The 23276-nt window shown below is 40.7% G+C and overlaps 2 protein-coding genes across 2 annotated transcripts in view; one reads left to right on the top strand and one right to left on the bottom strand.

Moving 5' to 3' along the window:
* The first annotated feature begins 453 nt into the window (after nucleotides 1-453).
* Nucleotides 454-13897, top strand: LOC143748453 (zinc finger and BTB domain-containing protein 43-like). Its single transcript, XM_077240495.1, has 4 exons — nucleotides 454-508; nucleotides 794-1001; nucleotides 12538-13129; nucleotides 13223-13897. Exons 2-4 carry the CDS (start codon nucleotides 795-797, stop codon nucleotides 13759-13761), a joined length of 1338 nt encoding a protein of 445 aa, XP_077096610.1. The 5' UTR covers nucleotides 454-508; nucleotide 794; the 3' UTR covers nucleotides 13762-13897.
* Nucleotides 13898-15224: 1327 nt separating this feature from the next.
* LOC143748455 (transmembrane protein 65-like) overlaps nucleotides 15225-23276 on the bottom strand; it is a 14261-nt gene continuing 6209 nt past the window's right edge. Inside the window, exons 5-7 of the mRNA XM_077240498.1 lie at nucleotides 19773-19815; nucleotides 18598-18703; nucleotides 15225-18507 (exon numbers count right to left, since the gene is read on the bottom strand). Coding sequence (XP_077096613.1) covers nucleotides 18385-18507; nucleotides 18598-18703; nucleotides 19773-19815 — 272 coding nt within the window. The 3' untranslated portion in view covers nucleotides 15225-18384. The remainder of the gene's footprint in view (nucleotides 18508-18597; nucleotides 18704-19772; nucleotides 19816-23276) is intronic.

The following is a 23276-nucleotide window of genomic DNA, read 5'->3' as shown; positions in this document are numbered from 1 at the left end:
TCAGAGTTCAGAGAGATCAAGCTAACTAACATTACATTTATAATTTGATTATGGTTTATCAGAGTTGTGAACGTCATTATTTTTGCATTGCAAATAATTTTTAATGTTTGATGTTTTTAAACCTTTTCACTGCAGGTTGTGAGCTTCAGTCAGACAGCAGGGGGCGCGCGCGGACTGCAGTACTGCTCAGCTCATGAATATTAATAAGGCCATGCGTAATGTGGCGTCACATGATAAATATTTATGAATCCGACGTCCTTTGTAGCAGGATTGGCTCACAGTAGCCGTCACATTCTATTCTATATTTATTTAGCCATTTAATTCCATTCAAGTGAGACACTAATAGAATCAAACAATATTTTTTCGTTATCACTGTGAACACACACACACTCCAAAGCATTTATGAAGAATATGAATATATAAGCACTGTGTTTTTAAAAGGGGCGGGGTCTCTGAGGGGAGGCGTGTCTCTCTCTTCCGCAGCAGACCTCCATCACAGAGAACGCAGGTGAGATTATAAACACATTCAAATTTCATTTCAACCGATCAAGGGATCATAATCAACATACATATTACACACACGGTAGTTAAACTCGCAGATTGTGTGTCCAACGGCTGAATCGCGCAGATCTTTGCTGCATGTTGATGTAAACACATGATCATAAGCTCTCATATGATTATGATCTGCTAGCGGGCCTAACGCCGAATACAACCGGAATAAACGGGTTTTGATGTGCATATATCTGGAGTTGTGCTGCTGATCCCGGATCAGGACTCGGTTTCTCCCCGGTAGGATGGAGCAGATCCTCGGTCGCGCGAGCGCGCCCCCGGGCCCGGTTCTGCAGGTGTGTTTCCCGAGCGCGCGCGCCGCGGTTCTGGAGAACCTGAACCGACAGCGCGAGGAGGGTCAGCTGTGTGACCTGTCCATACAGGTGCAGGGTCACGTGTTCCGTGCGCACAGGTGTGTGCTGGCCGCATCCTCCCCGTACTTCCATGACCAGGTGAGTGTGTGTGCAACTGATGTCATCATCACACACATGCAAACCCTCTCATTTGCATATTAATGTCTGTTTGATGTTAAACTTTGATTGATTCCTCGCGACCTGCCCAGCAAACGTTCTCACAAGGTTCTCACAGTAATGGTAATAGAACGCTCGTTGAAAGTTATAACATTAGCACAAATGGAACGTTTTTCAGAATTCCATTTTTAAAATGTTGCTACTTGTTTAGAACGTTCGGAGAACATTCAGAAGTCGTCCTGATAAAGTTTGCAAACAATAAATTTAAATGGAACGTTCCCATAACATTAGCATAGCATTTTGTTTTAAAATGTACATTTTTATCATTTACATAACATTTCAAAACAACGGTTTCATAACTTTATGGGAACGTTTGCAAACCTTTCTTAGAACATATTTTTGCGTTCTGGGTGGAGACAAAGTCGCAACACTAGTACTGGAATATTATTCAAATGCTAAAAATACACAATAACTCCTGAAAGTTTCTGACACTGAGGTAGTAGAACTGATGTCATCATCACCAGTGTTGTGCAAGTTACTTAAAAACTGTAATACATTATATATTACTTGTTACTGTTATTTAAAAGTAATTCATTACCTTACAATATTACTGTCTCAGAATTGTAATGCGTTACATTACTCCTGTATTACTTTTGAGTTACTTTCACCAAAATAACTATACAGAAGTAGAACTTAACATTCTAAAATGACTAGGGCTGTAACGATATGCGATATGAAACCGAAATCGCGACACTCAGATCCACGAACCTGCAGAATCGCAACACACCCCTTCCAACTCCCAGCGTTATCCATACCGTCCAGATCCAATGCTACCACATCTTTAAATTACTATTAGCCTATATTATTTTAAGTTAACTTAACATTATAAAATATGTAGACCTACACCACAAAACTAGTTGAGGATAAATTATTTAAAATTTGGCAATTCCAGCGTTATGGACATGACATTTGCAGACTTGCAGTTAACTTATATAATTATATAAATTCTCAGAAAGTGCATTAATACCAAAATATTGAAACGTCTGTTTATCCATAGGCTCCTCCCAGAAAGCAGTCCAGACATTAGAAAAATATCAGTCTACACATGCGTTTTATATTTAATATTAGGGAAATCGACAGTCATGTGTGACAAAAAAAAATCTTTAACTTTTAGGAGGGAACGATTTTTTGTTGTTGTAATTCTGTGAATTACACTGCGCAAATCTAATGAAGAAGGGTTGGATCTCCACAGAACATAAAATATTCATTTTATTTTATTTTTCGTGTTCGCATTTATGAGGAAATAACAATGTTACAGACGTGAAAGTTCTCCGTTACGGACGCGACCGCTATGAAGCGGCACTAAAAGACTGCTTTAAAACTTTCACAGACACCTTACACAGAAGACACGAAGCCTTTCTTTAAAGTGAATTTCGTTTTGTTTTAATTGTACGGACTTGAAAAATATATCTATATTGAAATGTCTACTTGTAAACAGAACAATACAAAACGAAAGAAAACAGACTGCTCTCTGCTTATGAAATGAAATGTGCATTTCTCTCTGGTGCATTCACTACTGCGAAGATCGCGAGTCAGCATCGTCAACTTCATCTTGACTTTATTAATAAACAATCAACATGTCTCCTTGCTATATTTGACATATTCATAATCATTGCTTTTGCCGGTTCTTTGTGACAGCTTTTAGGTGCTTTATCGGCAGCGCCGCCGCCCTTACATGAACGCGTCTCCACGGCATCAAAAACATGATCGCGTGATGAAAACATGAAAAATACCACATAAACATAGCCTAACTGTTTAGAAAGAAAACACAGAACGAATAGCCTAATGCGCATACGTCCATCTCGCGAATGTAGTCTTCTTCATGCCATCTTCACCATTAGCCGCTTTTCCTCTGGCCAGCGCGAGCACAGAGGCCGAAATCATACCTCACGGCACTCCTGTAAAAAATAAATCGCAGGGCTGCCAACTCTCACGCATTGAGCGTGAGACACACGCAATTGACCCAATTCTCACGCTCTCACGCCACACCCCCGATTTCTCACGCTTAAGTGTCAACCCGGTAGGTAAAATGCCTGAAAGATGAGTTTATCTATATATCTACCTGTTGAGCCACTCGCGATCGACTAGTTATACCCCCCGACTAGTTATATAGTTATAATTAGTTATTAATTACAGACTTGGACACCACACGCAGCTATTGACTGACCACGAACAGGTAATTTAGCCTACTTGCATCTTTCATTTGTAATGTCTGGCGGTCTTGCTGTTTTTTTTGTTTGTTTGTTTTACAATTAAAACTAAAAGTCTGTTGTAACGCAAGCCTTACCGAACATGTACCGAGTAAAATATTACTGAAAATTGATTAGTAATGCCTTACACTACTGCGTTACAGCAAAACGTAATATGTTACTGTAATGCATTACTTTTGTAAGGCGTTACTCCCAACACTGATCATCACACACATGCAAACCCTCTCATTTGCATATTAATGTTTGATGTTAAACTTTGAATGATATCTCGCGACCTGCCCAGCAAACGTTCTCACAGTAATGGTAATAGAACGCTCGATCAAAGTTATGACGTTAGCACAAATGAAACGTTTTTCAGAAGTCCGTTTTTAAAATGTTGCTACTTGTTTTAGAACATCGTCCTGATAAAGTTTGCAAAAAAAGGAACGTTCCCGTAACATTAGCATAGCATTTAAAAAAAGTACATTTAGTACACATAACATTAAAAAAATAACATTTTCATAATGGGAACGTTTTCAAACCTTTTATTAGAACATATCGTGATCTGGGTGGAGACAAAGTCTTCCTGATTAAGTCTGTAAAAAATAAAAACAATGGAATGTTCCCGTAATATTAGCATAGCAAATCTTTAATGTTCTTAAAATGTAAGTTTGACGCTCTTAAAACATTAGCACAAATGTAAGTTTTTTCAGAATTCCATTTTTAAAATGTTGCTACTTGTTTTAGAACGTTCGGAATCGGAGAACTTTCAAAAGTCGTCCTGATAAAGTTTGCATAAAAATTAAATGGAACGTTCCTGTAACATTAGCATAGGACATTTTAGCATAACACTTTATTTTAGTGTCCTTGTTACATACATTACATGTACTTACCATAGTAATAACAGTAAATTATGCATAATTACATGCAACTAACCCTCAACCAAACCCTAATCCTACCCTAACCCTGGAGTAAGTACAATTAATTAATATTACTCAGTACTTACATATATAATTACACTGTAACAATGACACATTCAAATAAAGTGTAACCCATTTTTTTTAAATGTACATTTTCAACGTTCACAGAACATTCCTAAATAACGTTTTCATAACTTTATGGGAACGTTTGCAAACCGGAACATATTATTTGTGTTCTGGCTGGAGACAAAGGCGTAACACTAGTACTGGAATATTATTCATATGTTGAAAATACGAAAACACCATACGAGAACACTACAGTACGAGAACACTACAGTACGAGAACACTACAGTACGAGAACACTACAGTACGAGAACACTACAGTACGAGAACACTACAGTACGAGAACACTACAGTACGAGAACACTACAGTACGAGAACACTATAAGAGAACACTATAAGAGAACACTATACGAGAACACTATACGAGAACACTAGAGTACGAGAACACTAGAGTACGAGAACACTAGAGTACGAGAACACTATAAGAGAACACTATACGAGAACACTATACGAGAACACTAGAGTACGAGAACACTAGAGTACGAGAACACTAGAGTACGAGAACACTAGAGTACGAGAACACTAGAGTACGAGAACACTAGAGTACGAGAACACTAGAGTACGAGAACACTAGAGTACGAGAACACTAGAGTACGAGAACACTAGAGTACGAGAACACTAGAGTACGAGAACACTACAGTACGAGAACACTACAGTACGAGAACACTATAAGAGAACACTATACGAGAACACTAGAGTACGAGAACACTAGAGTACGAGAACACTAGAGTACGAGAACGCTAGAGTACGAGAACGCTAGAGTACGAGAACGCTAGAGTACGAGAACGCTAGAGTACGAGAACGCTAGAGTACGAGAACGCTACTGTACGAAAACGCTACAGTACGAGAACGCTACAGTACGAGAACACTACAGTACGAGAACACTACAGTACGAGAACACTACAGTACGAAAACACTACAGTACGAGAACACTACAGTACGAGAACACTACAGTACGAGAACACTACAGTACGAGAACACTACAGAACGAAAACACTACAGTACGAGAACACTAGAGTACGAGAACACTAGAGTACGAGAACACTACAGTACGAGAACACTACAGTACGAGAACACTACAGTACGAGAACACTACAGTACGAGAACACTATAAGAGAACACTATACGAGAACACTAGAGTACGAGAACACTAGAGTACGAGAACACTAGAGTACGAGAACACTAGAGTACGAGAACACTAGAGTACGAGAACACTAGAGTACGAGAACACTAGAGTACGAAAACACTACAGTAAGAGAACACTACAGTACGAGAACACTACAGTACGAGAACACTACAGTACGAAAACACTACAGTACGAGAACACTATACGAGAACAGTACAGTACGAAAACACTACAGTACGAGAACACTACAGTACGAGAATACTATACGAGAACAGTACAGTATGAAAACACTACAGTACGAGAACACTACAGTACGAGAACACTACAGTACGAGAACACTACAGTACGAGAACACTACAGTACGAAAACAGTACAGTACGAGAACACTATACGAGAATACTACAGTACGAGAACACTACAGTACGAAAACACTACAGTACGAAAACACTACAGTACGAGAACACTATACGAGAACACTACAGTACGAGAACACTATACGAGAACAGTACAGTACGAAAACACTACAGTACGAGAACACTACAGTACGAGAACACTACAGTACGAAAACACTACAGTACGAGAACACTACAGTACGAGAACACTATACGAGAACAGTACAGTACGAAAACACTACAGTACGAGAACAATACAGTACGAGAACACTATACGAGAACAGTACAGTACGAAAACACTACAGTACGAGAACAATACAGTACGAGAACACTATACCAGAACAGTACAGTACGAAAACACTACAGTACGAGAACACTACAGTACGAAAACACTACAGTACGAGAACACTATACGAGAACAGTACAGTACGAGAACACTACAGTACGAGAACACTACAGTACGAGAACACTACAGTACGAGAACACTACAGTACGAAAACACTACAGTACGAGAACACTACAGTACGAAAACACTACAGTACGATAACACTATACTAGAACACTACAGTACGAAAACACTACAGTACGAGAACACTACAGTACGAGAACACTACAGTACGTAAACACTATACTAGAACAGTACAGTACGAAAACACTACAGTACGAGAACACTATACGAGAACACTACAGTACGAGAACACTACAGTACGAGAACACTATACGAGAACACTACAGTACGAGAACACTATACGAGAACACTACAGTACGAGAACATTGAACGAGAACACTACAGTACGAGAACACTGCAGTACGAGAACACTATACGAGAACACTATACGAGAACACTACAGTACGAGAACACTATATGAGAACACTATAGTACGAGAACACTAACGAGAACACTATACGAGAACACTACAGTACGAGAACACTATAGTACGAGAACACTATAGTACGAGAACATTATACGAGAACACTACAGTACGAGAACACTATACGAGAACACTACAGTACGAGAACACTAAGAGAACACTACAGTACGAGAACACTACAGTACGAGAACACTATACGAGAACACTATACGAGAATACTACAGTACGAGAACACTAAGAGAATACTACAGTACGAGAACACTACAGTACGAGAACACTACAGTACGAGAACATTGTACGAGAACACTACAGTACGAGAACACTATACGAGAACACTACAGTACGAGAACACTAAAGAGAACACTATACGAGAACACTACAGTACGAGAACATTGTACGAGAACACTACAGTACGAGAACACTATACGAGAACACTACAGTACGAGAACACTAAAGAGAACACTATACGAGAACACTACAGTACGAGAACATTGTACGAGAACACTACAGTACGAGAACATTGTACGAGAACACTATAGTACGAGAACACTACATGAGAACACTACAGTACGAGAACACTATAGTACGAGAACACTACAGTACGAGAACACTATACGAGAACACTACAGTACGAGAACACTAAGAGAACGCTACAGTACGAGAACACTATACGAGAACACTATAGTACGAGAACACTATACGAGAACAGTACAGTACGAGAATACTATACGAGAACACTACAGTACGAGAACCTTATACGAGAACACTACAGTACGAGAACACTAACGAGAACACTACAGTACGAGAACACTATACGAGAACACTACAGTACGAGAACATGGTACGAGAACACTATAGTACGAGAACACTACAGTACGAGAACACTACATGAGAACACTACAGTACGAGAACATTGTACGAGAACACTACAGTACGAGAACACTATACGAGAACACTACAGTACGAGAACACTATACGAGAACACTAGAGTACGAGAACACTATAGTACGAGAACACTACAGTACGAGAACACTATACGAGAACACTACAGTACGAGAACACTGTACGAGAACACTATAGTATGAGAACACTAACGAGAACACTATACGAGAACACTACAGTACGAGAACACTATAGTGCGAGAACACTATACGAGAACACTACAGTACGAGAACACTATACGAGAACACTACAGTACGAGAACACTATAGTACGAGAACACTATACGAGAACACTATAGTACGAGAACACTATACGAGAACACTATACGAGAACACTACAGTACGAGAACACTAACGAGAACACTACAGTACGAGAACACTAACGAGAACACTACAGTACGAGAACACTATAGTACGAGAACACTACAGTACGAGAACACTAACGAGAACACTACAGTACGAGAACACTACAGTACGAGAACACTATACGAGAACACTATAGTACGAGAACACTAACGAGAACACTAACGAGAATACTATACGAGAACTCTATAGTACGAGAATACTACAGTACGAGAACACTAACGAGAACACTATACGAGAACACTACAGTACGAGAACAGTATACGAGAACACTACAGTACGAGAACACTATATGAGAACACTATAGTACGAGAACACTAACGAGAACACTATACGAGAACACTACAGTACGAGAACACTATAGTACGAGAACACTATACGAGAACACTACAGTATGAGAACACTATACGAGAACACTATACGAGAACACTATACGAGAACACTACAGTACGAGAACACTATACGAGAACACTACAGTACGAGAACACTATACGAGAACACTACAGTATGAGAACACTATAGTACGAGAACACTACAGTATGAGAACACTATACGAGAACACTATAGTACGAGACCACTAACGAGAACACTATACGAGAACACTATACGAGAACACTAACGAGAACACTATACGAGAACACCCTAGTACGAGAACACTATAGTACGAGAACACTATAAGAGAACACTATAGTACGAGAACACTACAGTATGAGAACACTATACGAGAACACTATAGTACGAGAACACTAACGAGAACACTATACGAGAACACTATACGAGAACACTAACGAGAACACTATACGAGAACACCCTAGTACGAGAACACTATAGTACGAGAACACTATAAGAGAACACTATACGAGAACACTACAGTACGAGAACACTACAGTATGAGAACACTATAGTACGAGAACACTACAGTATGAGAACACTATACGAGAACACTATAGTACGAGACCACTAACGAGAACACTATAGTACGAGAACACTATACGAGAACACTACAGTACGAGAACAATAACGAGAACACTACAGTACGAGAACACTAACAAGAACACTACAGTACGAGAACACTATAGTACGAGAACACTACAGTACGAGAACACTATACGAGAACACTATAGCACGAGAACACTAACGAGAACACTATACGAGAACACTATAGCACGAGAACACTACAGTACGAGAACACTATACGAGAACACTATAGCACGAGAACACTACAGTACGAGAACACTATACGAGAACACTATAGCACGAGAACACTACAGTACGAGAACACTATACGAGAACACTAACGAGAACACTATACGAGAACACTATAGCACGAGAACACTACAGTACGAGAACACTATACGAGAACACTACAGTACGAGAACACTATACGAGAACACTACAGTACGAGAACACGATACGAGAACACTATAGTACGAGAACACTTACGAGAACACTATACGAGAACACTATAGTACGAGAACACTAACGAGAACACTATACGAGAACACTATACGAGAACACTTACGAGAACACTATACGAGAACACTATAGTACGAGAACACTAACGAGAACACTTACGAGAACACTATACGAGAACACTATAGTACGAGAACACTAACGAGAACACTATACGAGAACACTACAGTACGAGAACACTACAGTACGAGAACACTATACGAGAACACTACAGTACGAGAACACTATACGAGAACACTACAGTACGAGAACACTATACGAGAAATCTATAGTAAAGTGACTTATTTACAAACCAATCTCACAAAACTGAACTTTTTTACAAGTTGGTGATTTAATTTGAGTTCTTATGATTCAAGTTAATCTTGAGTAACTGTATTGAATAAGTGCTTGAAACATTTGAAAAACCCCAATAAATGAATTCCACATCGTAGGAGTTTAAGCTGAGGTTATTCTAACTTCAAGAGCTGTTTAAAATATTCTTTTCAGGATTCAGATTACAATCTATACAATCTATAGACATGTAACTATATTCTAAAGGCAAAATTGTAGTTTTTTAATGCGCTGGTCAGTTTTGAGCTTTATTCTTCTTCCACAACATGTTCTGTCCATCCATCTATCTATCTATATATCCATCCATCTATCTATCTATTTATATATCCATCCATCCATCTATCTATTTATATATCCATCCATCTTTCTATTCATCCATCCATCCATCCATCTTTCTATTCATCCATCCATCTATCCATTTTTCTGTCCATCCATTCATCTTTCTATCCAGTTTTCATCAGGCAGTATTTTGGCATGGACCAATCACTGAATAGATTTCCTTATTTAAAAATATTCTCAGATACATTCGCATTGAATGTGAAATTCCTCAGAGGAGTTTACATTCAGCACACATTTGACAATACATCATTTTTTGGAGAATACATTATTATGTTCACATTGGAAATGAAAGATGAACACCTCATCCAACATGTCTTAATTACAAAAATTATATTCCATAATTATGTTTACATAATATAATGTTATTTTTTAATTGAATCGATGTCGATTATATGAAAAGTGAACAGCATGAGTAAGATAGGATCATAAGATGCTTCAGACATGATTTTGACCACTTTATTAAGTTTTGTTTTGTAGAAAGCCTTTAATTTAAATTTCGTTTTGTATAAATTGTTTTTTAATTGTAATCACTGCCTTTGTTTCATCAACCAATTACCTAGAATTAATAAATAAGAAGCAAATATAGCAGATATAATCAGGACGTGGAGGCGCCGGTGCGATCTCTTGCCTCACAGACATGAGAAATAAATAGAAAGCTTAATGTCTACTTTTAAACAAAATTCAAAACGAAATGATAAAATTATAGGCTACTCAGCGATTTGGCGATGTGTGTTTAATTTAGGCTATTTATTTATGTTTGTGCCTGTGCGCCGATCGAGATCTGGGGATACAGCACAGGCTAAACATCTGCTGGATTGGATCAGTCTCCTTTCTAGAGCAGCCGAGAGCTTAGCCTCGCGGCGGCAGCGCCCACAGACCTGACAACAGTCCGCGGTGCGGCGGTGCGGGTTTGAACATTGGTGGATGATGGCGGACGGATCATGAGTTTGTGATGCGGTTGCGGATGAAATAATAATAGCCCATCCGCGCATCTCTAATACGAATGTAATGTTATTATGTGTCATGGCACATTGCGCTCCCCGACTCGCGAAAGGGCGGATTTGCTCCATCTTTTGGCGATGAGTTCTGTTTAGAAAACCTTGAATCCATGTAAGACACAATATCATTATATATTATCCATGTCATTAGACACAACGTGCACACATGTGCAGGCCGATGTTCTTCTGCGGTGACGACGGTGACCGTCCCAGCCCTATCCATCCATCTTTCTATCCATCCATCCATCTTTCTATCCATCCATCCATCTTTCAGTCCATCTGTCCACCTATCCATCTTTCTATCCATCCATCCATCTTTCTATCCATCCATCCATCTTTCTATCCATCCATCCATCTTTCAGTCCATCTGTCCACCTATCCATCTTTCTATCCATCCGTCTGTCCATCTATCCATCCATCTTTCTATCCATCCGTCTGTCCATCTATCCATCCATCTTTCTATCCATCCATCCATCTGTCTGTCCATCTATCTATCCATCCATCCATCTTTCTATCATCCATCTTTCTATCCATTCATCTATCTTTCTATCATCCATCTTTCTATCCATCCGTCTGTCCATCTATCCATCCATCTTTCTATCCATCTTTCTATCCATCTTTCTATCCATCTATCCATCCATCTTTCTATCCATCCATCCATCTTTCTATCATCCATCTTTCTATCCATCCATCTATCTTTCTATCATCCATCTTTCTATCCATCCGTCTGTCCATCTATCCATCCATCTTTCTATCCATCCATCCATCTTTCTATCCATCTGTCTGTCCATCTATCCATCCATCTTTCTATCCATCCATCCATCTTTCTATCCATCCGTCTGTCCATCTATCCATCTTTCTATCCATCCATCCTTCTATCCATCCATCTATCTTTCTATCATCCATCTTTCTATCCATCCATCTGTCCATATATCCATCCATCCATCTTTCTATCCATTTATCTTTCTATTTATGCATCCATCCTTCTATCTATCCATCCATCTATCTATCTAACCACCTGTCTTACATTAAAGTGTTTATTTTATTGCACTCAATCCTATAGTCAGAAATCTCCACTCCAGGAGCTTCACACACACCAGACTTTACACTTTTATTCATATCTATATTCCAGGGGGTTGTTCATATATAATTTGCCTGATTTATACAACATGGAATGATAAACAAAGAAATCTTTTGCAAATCAAAATCAAACAGTTATTTTGAACCTGACTTAAACCAATGTTCAGAGTTCTGTATGCAAATGAATGCATATTTAATGAGTGCCTCATTTGCATATGTAAACAGCATTTCAGAAAATGTACAAAACTGAGGAAGTCAGTTAAGAATGTGTTGAATCTGGTCGTTCAGCGCTCGCTTCTGCCTGTGTCCAGGTTCTGCTGAAGAACGTCACCACGGTGTCTCTTCCCTCGGTCATGGACCCGCTGGCCTTCGAGAGCGTGCTAAACTCCGCCTACACCGGGCAGCTCAGCATCGTGCGCGACGACATCATCAACTACGTCACCGTGGCCAGCTTCCTCCAGATGTGGCACATCGTGGACAAGTGCACGGACATCCTCAAGAGGTCGCGACCCCTAGCGCAGGTCAGCCCGGGCGTGGCGAGCTCCTCGAGCCATCAGTCGCCCAGCAGCTCGGACTGCTGCTTCCCCGACCCGTCGGACCCGCCGGGCGAGCATGCCGCGGAGAAACGCGCGCTTCCGCCTCTGGCCACATGGAGGCGCCCTCAGCAGAGCCGGTGGAGCCGAAGCAGCCTATCGTTTCCTCTACGGACTGAGCCCGAGTGTGGGCCAGATCCGCACCCGCCTCTCCCGTCCATCGAAACTGATTTCGCCGCGAGACACCGAATCCGCGTTCGGCTCCGAGGAGCGAAAGAGGAGCAGCGGCGGGTGGAGGCGGATGAAGGCGTCGGAGAGCCGGCGCAGGAAGACGATAAACTGAGGATGAAGAGCGAGGAGCGCCAGGCCGGTGAGTGGAGCTTCTTCATCACTGCCGTTTAGCTCCCGTCCTGCAGGGGGCGCCAGCGCGATGTTTCTGACTGTGTTTGTGTTCTTCTCTCAGGAGTCGTGGAGTCGGACGGGTGTCTCAGAGAGAGCCTGTGGCAGAGCGAGTGGCCGTCGGTGGACGAAGACGACGAGGACGACGAAACGTCGGATACGATTGGGAACGTGACGGTTTCCCAGAATCCTCCCTGCTCTCCTCTCTCTGCGACGCCGAAAGTCCACTTCTGTCACTGCGGGAAAGGGTACACGCTGAAGAGCATGCGCGACCGCCACGTGAAGATGCAGCACCTGAACCTGCGCCCGTTCACCTGCCCCGTCTGCGCCAAGAGCTTCAAGATGAAGCACCACCTGACCAAACACGTGAAGACGCACGGCGGCCTGCGCCCATACGAGTGCGCGCTCTGCGGGAAGAAGATCGTGTGGCGGGACAGCTTCCTCAAACACCAGGCGCGCTGCCAGCAGACGTCAACCGCAGCTAGCTATCAGCAGGAGCTCGGCGATGCCGCCGGACCAGTGAAGGTGGAGCACGATGACTACTCGTTACTGGAAGAGGAAGCACTCTCGTTAAAGCAGATTCCCCAAAGAAGCTTTCAGTGACTCGTTCTTAAAGGGACAGTAACGTCATCAGTTACTCGCCAGACTTTGGTTCATCTTCAGAACACAGATGAAGATCTTTGTCAATGTTTATATCGTTCATCGGTGATGGATTTTGATTGGCTGTCAATGTTTTTATCGTTCATGGATTTTGATTGGCTGTCAATGTTTTTATCGTTCATGGATTTTGATTGGCTGTCAATGTTTTTATCGTTCATGGATTTTGATTGGCTGTCAATGTTTTTATCGTTCATGGATTTTGATTGGCTGTCAATGTTTTTATCGTTCATCAACAATGGATTCTGATTGGCTGTCAATGTTTTTATAATTTATTGGCGATGGATTCTGATTTTCTCTCAATACTTTTATCGTTCATCATCAATTAAATAATTAATTCTGATTGGCTGTCAATGTTTTTATTGATTCTGATTGGCTGTCAATGTTTTATCTTTCATAAGCAATTAATTCTGATTGGCTGTCAATAATCACACGGATCGGATAATATCACGTTTTTTGTGTAACCGATTGGATAATTTTTCAGATCAGGGGGAAAAAAAAGTAATGTAACTTTGCTGTTCATTTATAAAGCCCACTTCAAGTACTTGGACACCACAGCAAAAATCTAGCTTTTAATAATGAAACATTATTAAAGACAAGTGAACAGTCAGTAGGAAGGTCTAGCAGTAGTATTCGAGTACAGAAATTATTAAATGTAAAATAACACTATGGTTTTCACAGTGTAAATTAAATGTAGATTGGCTGCTGTCACTTTAAGAGCGAATGCATGGATCCAATATACTGATACACGTCCGATTTCTTTCTCAACTGTTTGTTCACTAAGACTTTATAAATATTTTTTTTATATTTCAAGCGCAAGCAAACATTCATACAGCTCTCTGCTCAGTTCATGTGTTTCTTTAATGATCTCTTCATGAAGTGAAGAGTTTAGCGAGAATAGACAGAAATCGCTCAATTTCATTAAAATATCTTTGAGTTCCAAAGATGAACGAAAGTCTTACAGGTTTGAAACATGTCAAAAGAAAGAACAAAGCATCTGCTTTTAAAGAAAACATTTCATTCTGGCGTTATGCATTACTTCAACAACACTTGAAAGTTCATAAAAAGCAACATTTTGAACAAAAAGCTGAGAAAATTGTGTTTTTTGTCAAAGACTTTCTCCGGATGGGATGATGAGAACACAGAAGGAAGGAGTGCACGGATGATAAAGGGTTATTCTTAAGAGTGATCAGCTGGAAATCTGTGTGTTTTCATCTATATGATGTAGCAGAGATGTTGACCTGTTTATTTCTGAACACACACACACACACACACACACACACACACACACACACACACACACACACACACACACACACACACACAACTCACCCGTTCACCTGTGTAGTTCTGTGTTAGAGATAATGAACACATAGACTGTACATAATAATAATAAAGATGCATTGTGGTTTTTATATTGTCAATAAAGGCATTTTATTGAAATCAGTTGCAGTGTGAAAACTTCAGCGGGTGCTTATTTCATTTATAATTCAGTAACACTTTACAATAAAGAGCCCGTTAGTTAGTCATTAAGTACGAGCAATTCATTTGTTACTTCATTTATTAATCTTAATGTTAGTTAATAAAAACACAGCTGTTAGTTCATGTTAGCTCAGGTCCATTCAATTATATTTTGGATTTGAGTGGTGAATTCGTAAATGTTGAAATCAAGATTAATAAATGTTCTTCGTCATAATTGTAAAGTGTTACCAGTAATCATCTGAAGAATAACCAGTTTAAACTACACAACTTTAAAATGACATTTAGAGCTTCATGTTCTCAAAAGCACATTCACAAATAACATCAATATTTCTGAACAAAACGGGTTTGATGTGTTTGAATTGTACTTTTCGCTTCAATAGTTCTTTTGTGCGACAAATGAATTTATAAAAGTACAAATATTCCACGTCGTCTCACAAAAATAATCATAGAATTAGCAAAATACTGTAAAATAGCTGCGGTAGAACAGACGGCTGTGCAATAATTATATACATGAGTTTTTATTAGAATGCATAGTGTCCAATAAGAAGTATGACTAATATGTTTCTGGGGCGTGTTGATTTATGCATTACCCAGAAGTCATTACATGACTAATTCCAGAGGTATTTCTATTCATAAAGTAACAGACATCTTTGCATCAGACTCATGTTCATCTGCTACAGGACCTGATGGAGGCCAGGCTGCGTTGATGTACTATTGTAGTTTTTGATTTGATTTTCTGGTAACACTATTTTACAGTGTCCTTGTTACATGTAGTTACTATAGTAATAACTATAAATTATGCATAATTACATGCACTAATCTCACAACAAACCTAACCCTATAGTACGAACACATAATTCATCAATAATACTGAAATATATAATTACACTGTAACAAGCACACCTTAAAATAAAGTGTAACCGATTCCGTTTTAATTTTAGAGAAGTTTTACTAATTCATCTGTGCGTTTTTGTCATAATTATTCGTTTTATAGTAAAACCTTACAGTAAGGTTAACTTTAACATGAACGTTTTACAGGATTTATTAAATCTGCAAAAAATAAAGCTGTTCATTGTTAGGCTTAAATACAACATTTGATCATTAAAAAGTATCAGTAAATGTTGAGATTAAATGTAATAAATGCTGTATAAGTATGCTCATTTTTTTAAATATGGCTATATAGTTTTAGTGTAATTAGTTTTAGAAATGGAAGCTTGTTTCCGCCACTGAATAAAACAGTTTGAAATTATAATTCTGATATTTTTCTCACAATTCTGACTTCATAACAATTGCAAGTTTGTTTCATGAAATTCTGAGAAAAAAAGTAGCAATTACAGTTTTATTTTTTATTCTGTTACGAAACTTCATACTTTAGTACTTCAAGCAACTTAAGCTAAAGGAAATTGATAAATGCTAAAATTAGTTTTTTTAAATATTTTATTATTTTATAGTTTTCGTTGAACATTCAGCTAATGTGATGAATGAATATATCGATTGGTCTTTCACTCTTGTAACGGAGATCTCCGGGTTCATCATGTGATCTGACATCACTCCCGAGCGGCCCAATGAGCTTCAGTTTCATGAGCCTGATGCATGATGGGAGTGTGCAGAACTCTTGTGCTGTGCAGAATAAAACTACAGACGTTCCAGTTAAAATCAGGAGTCCAGGATCAACGTAGTTTGAGAGGTTAATAAAACATTTCTGCTTTATGATGTAAAATACAGTTTCCTAATTCACCCACTTCAAACAGAACAAATAATAAACTTCGTTCTTCACTAAATGTTTCCACGGAAAAACATGCGGCTAAAATCTAAAGTGAAAACAAACCATAAAACGGGTAAAAGAGTAAAGTCTGTTCACATCGAGAACGATAACTACACCAGCGTATGTATGATAATGTTCCGTTTATTAAGTTTGATTCTGTTCTATTCCTGTTTATTACTGCGAAACGACCAGCATAGAAATAAAACAAACGTGTTTAAAGCAGGAGGGATTCTGATTGGCTAATGATGTTTTTATCGTTCATCAGCGATAGATTCTGATTGGCTGATGTTTTTATCGTTCATCAGCGATAGATTCTGATTGGCTGTCAATGTTTTTATCGTTCATCAGCGATAGATTCTGATTGGCTGTCAATGTTTTTATCGTTCATCAGCGATAGATTCTGATTGGCTGTCAATGTTTTTATCGTTCATCAGCGATAGATTCTGATAGGCTGATGTTTTTATCGTTCATCAGCGATAGATTCTGATAGGCTGATGTTTTTATCGTTCATCAGCGATAGATTCTGATTGGCTGTCAATGTTTTTATCGTTCATCAGCGATAGATTCTGATTGGCTGTCAATGTTTTTATCGTTCATCAGCGATAGATTCTGATAGGCTGATGTTTTTATCGTTCATCAGCGATAGATTCTGATTGGCTGATGTTTTTATCGTTCATCAGCGATAGATTCTGATTGGCTGATGTTTTTATCGTTCATCAGCGATAGATTCTGATTGGCTGATGTTTTTATCGTTCATCAGCGATAGATTCTGATTTGCTGTCAACGTTTTTATCGTTCATCATTGATTATTCTGATTGGCTGATAATGTTTTTATCATTCATTGGCGATGGATTCTGATTGGCTGTCAATGTTTTTATCGTTAATGCACGCTAGATTCTGATTGGCTGTCAACGTTTTTATCGCTCATCAGCGTTAGATTCTAAATTGGCTGTCGTTCATTGGCGATGGATTCTGATTGGCTGTCGTTCATTGGCTGGAAAACAAAGTGATTCTAACGATATTCGTAATGGTTATAGTTGTGCTGACTTCCATATTCTCGTAGTGATTATTACAGCTTTATAGTTATCGTTCTTTGGTGTAAAATAGTGTTATGTGACAGAGAGATAAAATTAAACTCATGCTCATTTAAACACATCTATTCTTCATCTTTAGATTAAACTACTTAATTATTTAGATTTCTACTTCCTACTATTATATTATGATCTTTTATTCATTTCAGTTTACCGTTTGATCATTCGCTTGATTTTCGTCAGACTTTGGCAAAACTAATGCGGTGGTCGTCATGCCGATATAAAAGTGCGTCAGTCTGAGGTCGGGAGATTCTTCTTCTTCTTCTTCTTCTCGTCGTCTTCGTCATCGTCGTTCAGGAAGAGCAATGGAAACATTCCCAGAATGCACCCGATGGCGACTCCGATGGCTTTTCCCTGAACACACACACACAGACAGGAGTGTGAGGATCGACTGAGGCGCCTCGTACACATCTGTGTGTGAGTGTGTGTGTGTGTGTGTCTCACCATGTGTGACGTGACTCTGGTCTGCCACATGTCCACCTGTTTGGGCGTTAAATCTGGAATCTGCATCCCGAAACGAGACGCCAGAGCCTCCACGTAACCTGCTAAACTACACACACACACACACACACACACACACACACACACACACACACACACACACACACACACACACACACACACACACACACACACACACACACACACACACACACACACACACACACGTCATTTAATTTAATATTCTACAATATTATTGATCTCCTGCACTGACACCATTATATGAGAGCTGAGAGCTGGACGATGACATCACGGTTTTCTTACGCTGGACTGTGACGCTGTTTTCTTCTAGAAACTCTTGCATTATTCTCCTGTTATCTCTGTAAAGCTGCTTTGAAACACTCTGTTGTAAAAAGCGCTGTATAAATAAAGGTGACTTGACTTGACACACACAGCGAGGTCACACACTCTCTCTCACACATGCACACACACACACATCATTTCCTGTTGTTTATACTGCTAAATATAAATGTGTTGCATTATTTTCCTGTTATCTCTGTAAAGATGCTTTGAAACACTCGATTGTAAAAATCAATATATAAATAAATGTGACTTGACAAACACACACACACACACACACACACACACACACTCTGAGTTCACACACACACACTCACACACACTGTGAGTTCACACACACACTGTGAGTTCACACACACACTGTGAGTTCACACACACACACACTGTGAGTTCACACACACACACTGTGAGTTCACACACACACACTGTGAGTTCACACACACACTCTGTGAGTTCACACACACACTCTGTGAGTTCACACACACACTCTGTGAGTTCACACACACACTCACACACACACACACACACACACACACACACACACACACACACACACACACACACACACACACACACACACACACACACACACACACACACAAACACACTGAGTTCACAGACACACACACTGTGAGTTCACACACACACACACTGTGAGTTCACACACACACACACACATACACACACACTGTGAGTTCACAAACACACACACACACACACTGTGAGTTCACAAACACACACACACACTGTGAGTTCACACACACACACACACACACACTCTCACACACACACACGCGTTACATGAGTTCAGTGTTTACCCGAGTCCAGCCAGGTCCGACACCAGATTCCCCAGCGCCGCCGCTGAAACACAGTCACAGACTCAGACGCTCATCCTGAACCTCATCACACTTTATTACAATTAAAGGATATTATATTTAGCATGAAATATAACAATAAAGGCGTCAGCTTTTTTACATTGTGACTTTAATTTCATGAAAATTACAACTCAAATTACACATTTAAACCCAAAATCAGCATTAGTGTGTGTTTGTGAGTGTGTGTGTGTGTGTGTATGTGTGTGAGTGAGTGTATGTGTGTGTGTGTGTGTGTGTGAGTGAGTGAGTGTGCGTGTGTGTGTGTAAGTGTGCGTGTGCAAGTGTGCGTGTGTGAGTGAGTGAGTGTGCGTGTGTGTGTGTGTAAGTGTGCGTGTGCAAGTGTGCGTGTGTGAGTGAGTGAGTGTGTTTATGTGTGAGTGAGTGTGTGTGTATGTGTGAGTGTGTGTGTGTGTGTGTGTTTGAGTGAGTGAGTGAGTGAGTGAGAGTAAAGTCGTAAAGTCGACTCATAAAGTCGAAGAGATCCAGAACAAGGCCAGGACAAGCGGTCAGTCCGTGAACAAGACAAGAGCGCGCGAGTCGTTTTTCTGAATGTCCAGTTCTCCTGTTGTTTCAGTGTAGTATCTACCAGAAGGTGAGGTTGTTTTCGATTCTCTGGTTATTTTCTTGTTTTGCCTTCTCACAAATTTGTATTTTAATTAGACGCGTTCCCACTTTATATAACAGCCGCTCTGAACAGTATTGCAGTTTAAATTTTATAGCACTTAAGTGAGCGCTGTCCAACAGCTAGTTTCGATTCCTCCCATTATTCGGGTGATTTGCGTTTGCTGTGTTAATTGCTGGGCAGAAACAGCTGTCCTCACTCAGGCGTTAGTACGCATTATATCTATGTAGTGTGCGCACTGTCGCGGAAGCGCCAGCGGAAGCGTTCAGCCTCCTCGTGTGAAGACCGACTCGGGTAAAGACCGTCGACTCTACCTGTGCGACTCCACCGAGCAACGACACCAGCTACGCACTTAAGTATCTTCTTCTCCCTTTCCTTTCCTACTTGTACTCTATTTCCCTTAATCAACATGTGCTTTCAATACATTCCTGTTGTCTCTCGACAACGCACTCTCATCACGCACAGAAGGCAGCGCAATACTGCTAATCTGCGTCCCGTTCTCTCATCCACACACACACCTCCCTCTCTTTCTATGGGTCTATGGAATTGTCAGTCAGCAGTCAATAAAGCTGATTTCATTCCTGCCTTTGCATCTCTTTCAACTCTTAATATCTTGGGCTTGACTGAGACCTGGATCCGTCCAGAAGACTCAGCAACCCCTGCTGCTCTCTCTCACAACTTCTCTTTCTCTCACACCCCTCGCCAGTCTGGTAGGGGTGGGGGGACTGGTATTCTCATTTCTAACAATTGGAAATACTCAACTCCCTCCTCTCTATGCAATAACAACTCATTTGAATATCACGCTATTACACTTACAACTCCCTTTAAGATCGAGATTGTAGTCATTTATCGGCCCCCAGGTCAACTGGGAAGCTTTGTTGAGGAGCTGGATGTGCTGCTGTCCTCTTTCCCTGAGGATGGCACTCCACTCGTAGTCTTTGGCGATTTCAAGATTCATCTAGAGAAGCCGTATGCTACAGATTTCATCTCTCTCCTAGCCTCATTCGATCTCAATCGGCTCATCACCACAGGTACTCACAAGTCAGGCAACCAACTGGACCTGGTCTACACACGCAACTGCATCACTGACAACATTTTGGTGAAACCTCTCCATGTTTCAGATCATTTCCTCATTACTTTCAATCTACAACTCACTATCCACACTCCACCAACTCCCCTACCAGTTACCTTCAGACGAAACCTGCGCTCACTTTCTCCCTCCCATCTTTCCTCTGCTGTGTCATCTTCTCTTCCCTCACCCTCACAATTCTCATCTCTAGATGTGAATACCGCAACGGATACTTTATGCTCCACATTAACTTCTTCTTTAGACACTATCTGCCCTCTCTCCTCCAGGCCAGCACGCGCTACTCCCTCTAACCCCTGGTTATCTGAAGTTCTTCGGGAACACCGGACTAAACTCAGGGCAATGGAGAGGAAATGGCGCAAATCATAAGATACATCTGACCTGAGTATGTACCAATCTCTGCTCTCTTCCTTTTCTGCTGATGTTCATGCCGCAAAATCTTCATATTTCCATAACAAGATCAACTCCGCCTCTAACACACGAACACTTTTCAAGACATTCAACTCTCTCCTCTGTCCACCTCCACCACCACCCACCTCCTCTTTAACTGCTGATGACTTTGCTAACTTCTTCACTAACAAAACAACAACCATTAGCAGTCAGTTCTCTCCTCCACACACACAGGAACCTAGTCCAACCTCTCCCACAGCCAATAACCTTCTCTCCTCCTTCTCTCCTCTAACCGAGGAAGAAGTATCTAAACTTCTCTCCAGTCATCCTACCACCTGCCCTCTAGAGCCCATCCCCTCACACCTGCTACAAGCCATCTCTCCCACACTTCTACCAGCACTCACACACATCATCAACTCATCCCTCCACACTGGCATTTTTCCTACAGCATTTAAGCAGGCTCGGGTAACCCCACTGCTTAAAAAAACAACTTTAAACACATCACTTCTAGAGAATTACAGACCTGTCTCTCTCCTACCTTTCATTGCAAAAACACTTGAACGAGTTGCTTTCAACCAAGTATCATCTTTCCTGTCTCTGAATAACCAGCTGGATGTCAACCAATCTGGCTTTAAGAAAGGGCATTCGACCGAGACCGCATTACTTTCAGTCACAGAAGCCCTGCGGATCGCCAAAGCTGCTTCCAAATCTTCAGTTCTCATTCTCCTAGACCTGTCTGCTGCCTTCGACACTGTGAATCATCAGATCCTTCTGTCCACTCTCTCATCACTGGGCATCACTGGATCTTCCCTGAGACCTATCTCACAGGAAGGTTATTCAGGGTCGCATGGAGAGGCAAGGTATCCAAAGCACATCGACTGACCACAGGGGTTCCCCAGGGGTCAGTCCTTGGACCCCTCCTCTTCTCCATTTACACCACATCACTGGGACCCATCATACAGGCACATGGTTTCTCTTACCACTGCTATGCTGATGAAACCCAGCTCTACCTCTCATTTCAACCAGACGATCCCACAGTAGCTGCACGTATCTCTAGCTGTCTGGCGGACATCTCGGCATGGATGAAGGAACATCACCTGCAGCTCAATCTGGCAAAGACTGAGCTTCTCGTTCTCCCTGCCAATCCGTCTCTACAGCACGACTTCACTATCCAGCTAGACTCATCCTCAATCACCCCAACAAGGTCAGTCAGAAATCTTGGAGTAATCTTTGATGACCAGCTAACCTTCACAGACCACATTACAAAGACAGCTCGATCATGCAGGTTTGCAATGCACAACATCAGAAAGATCAGGCCTTTCCTCACTGAGCATGCAACACAACTTCT

The sequence above is a fragment of the Siphateles boraxobius genome, unplaced genomic scaffold (assembly GCF_051911475.1).
Source record: "Siphateles boraxobius isolate OS27281-9 unplaced genomic scaffold, OSU_SipBor_1 234, whole genome shotgun sequence".
Lineage (NCBI taxonomy): Eukaryota > Metazoa > Chordata > Actinopteri > Cypriniformes > Leuciscidae > Siphateles > Siphateles boraxobius.
Note: the sequence above shows the minus strand (reverse complement) of the source record. Positions and strands in the feature narration are given on the sequence as shown.